This window comes from Brachyistius frenatus, unplaced genomic scaffold (genome assembly GCF_029030835.1).
Source record: "Brachyistius frenatus isolate BFR_SWC_R1_liver_20210118 unplaced genomic scaffold, ASM2903083v1 Contig_455, whole genome shotgun sequence".
NCBI lineage: Eukaryota > Metazoa > Chordata > Actinopteri > Embiotocidae > Brachyistius > Brachyistius frenatus.
Window position 1 is genome coordinate 11,470 of NW_027211054.1, and position 6,031 is coordinate 17,500.

The following is a 6,031-nucleotide window of genomic DNA, read 5'->3' on the forward strand; positions in this document are numbered from 1 at the left end:
CGCCCCGCTGCTGATACAGCCAATCAGTTTTTTTTTTTTTTTTTTTTTAATCAAAGCTGTTCAATTAGAGCAAAGACACCATAGACACAAAATAACAAGCAGGATCAACAGCAACAGAAAACGCTCCCCCTGTTTTTGGGCCTACGTGCATGTTTACACCTGAATATGGTTAAGTTCATGCGCATGGTCGCCACATGGCCAAAAACAAACACCTGCACCACAGAGGAGTTTGCTGATGTATTTAGAAGCATTGGACTTTATTGTGGAGAATGCACCTGTCACCTTAAACCCTCAGCAGCACCAGTGGTGTGCCCGCCTCGCCGCATCCCATACGACTCGAAGAGGAGCTAGATGAAAGGGAAAAATGGATATAATCCAAAAGGTCACAGAGCCGACTGAGAGGGTTAATCCATTAGTGGCAGTGGAAAAGCCTAATACAGGAAAGCTAAGCGTGTGTTTAGATCCCCGCCCCCTAAACAAAGCTATTCATAGATCCCACTATACACTTCCCACTCTAGATGACGTCACACTAAGACCAACCTGAGCTCAGTACTTGAGTGTACTAGACGCTAGATCTGAAAGCTTAGCCAGGAATGATCCCTGCTGACCACGTTCAACACCGTCAACGGCCGGTATTGGTTCAAAAGGCTCGCTTTTGGAATAATTTCTGCACAGGATGAGTTTCAGGGGAGATTTGATGAGGCCTACGAGGGGCTTCAGGGTTCAGCACATCTGGTGTGGGGCCATACTGAAGAGCACGACGCCGACCTGCACGCCACGCCGGAGAGAACCAGGGAGAGAGAGAACCAGAGAGAGAGAACCAAGGCGAGAGAACCAGGGAGAGAGAACCAAGGCAAGAGAACCAAGGAGAGAGAACCAGGGAGAGAGAACCAAGGCAAGAGAACCAGGGAGAGAGAACCAGGGAGAGAGAACCAGGGAGCGAGAACCAAGGCGAGAGAACCAAGGAGAGAGAACCAGGGAGAGAGAACCAGAGAGAGAGAACCAAGGCGAGAGAACCAGGGAGAGAGAACCAGGGAGAGAGAACCAGGGAGAGAGAACCAGGGAGCGAGAACCAGGGAGAGAGAACCAGGGAGAGAGAACCAGAGAGAGAGAACCAAGGTGAGAGAACCAGGGAGAGAGAACCAGGGAGAGAGAACCAAGGCGAGAGAACCAGGGAGAGAGAACCAGGGAGAGAGAACCAAGGCGAGAGAACCAGAGAGAGAGCCAGGGAGAGAGAACCAGAGAGAGAGAACCAGACAGAGAGAACCAGAGAGAGAGAAACAGAGAGAGAGAACCAGGGAGAGAGAACCAGAGAGAGAGAACCAGGGAGAGAGAACCAGGGAGAGAGGACCAGGGAGAGAGAACCAGGGAGAGAGAACCAGGGAGAGAGAACCAGGGAGAGAGGACCAGAGAGAGAGAACCAGGGAGAGAGGACCAGAGAGAGAGAACCAGGGAGAGAGGACCAGAGAGAGAGAACCAGGGAGAGACCCTGAGGTGCTCCAGGCCCAGGAGGGGAAACAGACCTAGCTCCTGGAGCAGCTGTCTCACCGCCTCCTGCCTCTTCCACTGGCTGCCATGATGGTCCACAAGGGGACTGTGGTGGATGATTCTCAGTCATTCGTGGATATGTTGGAGGGGACGGATGAGACCAGCGGTGGAATGAGCCGTCTGAATCCTTCCTCTTCTTATGGGGGCCATCCAGGACCAGCTAGGTCCGACTCCGGACGATCACAGGCAACGGTTACGAGAAACCAGACTGGGGCTTCAAGACCGACCGTTTGCTTTCACTGAGAAAATATTGCTTTTAGGGTCTGATTTACTCAACGTCTGCGTGTGTAAAATCACATGCAAACTTCACACCACCCACAAAAAAATGTCCAGCTGATCTACTAACGACGTGCAGTGAGGATTGCGTCTTTCAAATGTCCAGTTTAACACATGTTGTCCATTCTGAGTGTTTGCCTGCATGAATATGTAATATTGGTCGTTTCTGCTTGAAGGTGTAAAATACTGAGAAACATGCAAATAGAACAATTTATCACCCGCAACGATATTTACTGAACCAGGAAGTAGAAACAGGAGAAGTGATTGTTGTGTATTTTAGTACGACTGAAAGGAACGTATTAATCAGGTGCGCAAATCTGGAGAGACGGCTGCTCTTATTGTGGAGGAGATGCAGGAAACCAAAGAATACGTAGAGAACGAGGTTTTACACCCGTGGAACCATTTTGGAGATGACAGAGGAGAAAATGATTCAGACATATCGTTTGTCCAGCGATGATACTTCTGAGTTATTGAATGAACTGAATGATGATTGACAGCCAACAACAAGGAGGAGCCACGAAATACCAGCAATTAAAAACTCAGCATTTTGCTGCCTCTGGGTGGTTCCAGCGTATCTCTGCTTGGATCTCCCTCCAGTCCTGTTATTCAGGTGAGCTGTCACATCCTGAATGAGTCCTGCAGAATTCACAGGTAGCTTCATCAGACACTGAATGAAAAGTCAGCTGCTCATCACAGAAAGATCTGGACCTGCTGATCGGTGTCTGTTAGAGGATCTCATCACCGTCCCTCCTGTTTTATTTGACCATGTTTTATTAGGAAGCCTTTTTTTTCCCGCCTTTTTGTTTTTCTCTATTGTAGCATGTTGGAACAGGTAATGGGGTTTTCCCAGAATGCCCAGAGTTAACGTATCAACGTTTGTATTCGGCACCATGAATGACATGAGTTGGGCATTATTGTAATTACGCAGCAGATCCACCATTCCCCTGATCAGTCCTGGAGCACTACCTGGTACAGATGGATCACGAACGTGAGGCTGGAGGCCCACGAAGTGTCGTATAACCACAGTCACAGGGGATTGTGCCACAATGAGGGGAAAAGGAACTCTGCAAGTAACTGTTGCTAATCACCATGCCATGCACAAGTTCTGGTAAGCCAACATACAAGACCCATGCATCATTGGACTGGATCTACTGGGCAAGTGGGAGGCTGTAGTGGATGTGCCCCTAGCTGTGCTCTACCTGGGTTCAGCAGCCATAGCACTCCACCGCTCCAGTGACGAGGGACTGCGAAGTGCCACCACCCCATCACCACCACCAGCGGCTGAGGAGGTCTTGCACACCTCATCACCCCAACAGCCATCCATCAAGACCAGACAGGCTGTTGAGAACCATGACACAGTAACCCCAGTGGTGGCCGCCCTGCCCACTGGCCCCTCATGCGGTGACAATGCTTCCCCCGCCAGCATCAATGGCAGCTCCCAGGGTCTGCCACCAGCAGTGGCTGATGATGACAGTTTGGACTCCATTGATAGTCAACAGCTACAACAAGACCAGAGCCAAGACCCCGTCCTCTCTCTTGAGTCCAGGATTGGGTGAAAGCTAGCCGACGACCAACATGGCTAGCAGTATCGGCACTGGACCTCGAGACCAAGGCTCTCTACGCCCAGTAGTCAAACCTCGTCACCCGAGATGGCCTCCTTTATCGCCGCTGGCAGGCCCCCGGGGGTCACCACGACATCTTCCAGCTCTTGGTGCCTCACCAGCTACGGCCCAAGGTCCTCAAGCTTGTTCACGTCTCGGTGGGGGCGGGACACTATGGGGTCGCCAAAACCTTAAACCGACTTCGGTCTCTGTTCTACTGGCCAAGATGTCGCCGGGACGTCGAGCGCCACGTTCATCGATGTGACTCCTGCACTGCCTGGAAGTGACCAACCCGACGCTCGCATGCTGCCCGGCAGCAAGACCAGGTGGGGGCCCACTGGAGCATGAGCCCGGGGTTAGGGGCGAGGCCGGCTTAGCCTACATCTACAACATCAGAGAACGACTCCACGAGGAGCATGAGCTGACCAGATCGGCCCTCTCAGACGCCGGGTCCCGACAGAAGGAGGGAGGGCACTTTGGCCCCGGGAAGCATGTGTGGATCTACAGCCCTGAGAGAAAGAAGGGCTATGTCAGAGTCAGAGGATCAGCCCAGGTCCCCATCCCACCTCTAAAACCCACCGAGGATACTTCGGAACCGGTTGGGCGACAGCGACGGCTTCCCCAACACCTGAGAGACTTTGTCATGGACATATAGGTTGCTGGAGACAGCTAACCACCTGGGTGGGGGCTGCGTAGTGTGTTGGAATAGGTAATGGGGTTTTCCCAGAATGCCCAAAATTAACGTGTCAATGTTCGTATTCAGCACCATGAGCGACATGAGTTGGGTGTTATTTTAATCGCCTCTGGTTTGTGTGTGTAAAGTTAATGAAATGTTCTCTGGTTAAATAAACAGCAGGTCCTGAGGTTGAGGGTTTATCAGACACAAGATCTGCTCTAAAATAGACTTAATCTCTGCCTGATCTTTCATCATAAAGAATCCCTGGGTCACTACAGTATTGACTTTCTTGCTGATAATCTCCTATAAAGTGTTTTGTTCTTATTATATTTATATTTCTTAATTTCAATGGGATCAGGTTTCCTTTTCTTTTTGCAGTCCCGATGTTTTCCATTGCTGGAATCTCTTTAACACGCAAACCCTCATTTAAATACAGAGATTTGCTCCTGATTTCAATGATGGAATTACTCAGTAAATCACCTGCAAAATGGGTGCAAATTTTTTTTTGCAAACTTTTAGAAGGAACATGCAATTTAGTACCTTTATTTGAGATCTTATTAAATCAGGCCCTTAGACGGCTGCAGCCAGGAAGTTCTGCTGGAGAGAAGTCACTGCTCCAGAAGGTGGTGCTGGAACATCTTGTTGAGTGGCTACCAGAAGAAACACCAACCTGGGTCCGGTACCGGTCCGCCCCACCACTCTGGAGACAGCCATTGCTCTTGCTGATGACCACTTGGTGGATCTCATCATGGTGGGTTGCGCCAGCCAGTCGGCGCCAGCGTGTCCGACTCCAGACCCTCGCTGCACTTGGAGAAACCGTCCTCACCGGGGAGTCAACAACGCCCGGTGATTCCCCCGTCTAACCCGGTCCGTCTGTCTTTTACATGTCCCGGCCACGACGCACACCGTCCTAACCTGCAGGGAGCTCGCCAGACATCAGGACATGTTTTTGAAAATACATTATGTGTTATCTTGGAAGTTTTAAAGTGTTGTAAGTTAATATTTATTAGTCATTTCAGTATCAGTAAAAACTCACATAAAACATTTAATTGTTCATATTCATCTTAGAAATACTACAAATGCGATACACACATTTTTGAGAAGTTACTGCAGAATATTCACAACCCAGTGATTGGCCAATTACAAGTGGCTTTCTACTTACTGAAGTGCAAAAAACTAACTTGAACCATTAAAGAATGATTATTTCACATAAATCAAAAAAAACACTCTCTAATACTTTCTTTTTAGCTTTAAGTTTTAATCAGAAAGTCATTAAAAGTGGTTTCCAAAAAAAAACGAATTCAATATTTCAAAATCTGAACGTTATGCAAAGTAACCCCAGAGAAACACATTAACAGTCAGTAGTATCAGAGCGTTAATGTTGCAGACTCTTCTCCAGACCGGCTCCTCCTTCAGGAACATCCGCTCACTGTTTTCAATCTGTGGAGGTGCAGATTGAGAGCTTGAACCAGTCAGACCACAGAGCCACAGAGCAGCTCGCCGCCATTTAGACTCTGGCAAGCGGTCAGGATCACTGCTGAGGTCAAAGTTCTCAGGATCAGAGGTCATCCGGGGACCTGCAAGGTCAATCCGAGGCTCAAGGCTGTGTCTGGACCACCAGGTCAGCCTGTACAGCTGGAGAGGAGAGGAGAGGAGAGGAGAGGAGAGGAGAGGAGAGGAGAGGAGAGGAGAGGAGAGGAGAGGAGCGAGGTCACATTCCAATAAGGGACATTTAGGACATTTAGGAGATGTTGATATTGAAATGCTTCCAGTCCACAATATAATCACTACACTGCTAATTTAGCACTTTGTTGTCAGTTTATGCAAATGAAAGCTCTTTACTTCCTTAGAGAATATCAAGCAGATTGATATCAAGGATTTCATATTTGATATTTTCCAGGAATAGTCACATGGAGACAAATAGTCCCTT

At 48.9% G+C, this 6,031-nt stretch overlaps 1 protein-coding gene across 2 annotated transcripts in view; it reads right to left on the bottom strand.

Annotated features, from left to right (window-relative positions):
• Window positions 1-5,116: 5,116 nt before the first annotated feature.
• Window positions 5,117-6,031, bottom strand: part of slc5a9 (solute carrier family 5 member 9) — a 21,613-nt gene continuing 20,698 nt past the window's right edge. For both annotated transcript variants that reach the window (XM_069725871.1, XM_069725870.1), the window contains one exon: window positions 5,117-5,736. In XM_069725871.1, coding sequence (XP_069581972.1) covers window positions 5,425-5,736 — 312 coding nt within the window. In that variant the 3' untranslated portion in view covers window positions 5,117-5,424. The remainder of the gene's footprint in view (window positions 5,737-6,031) is intronic.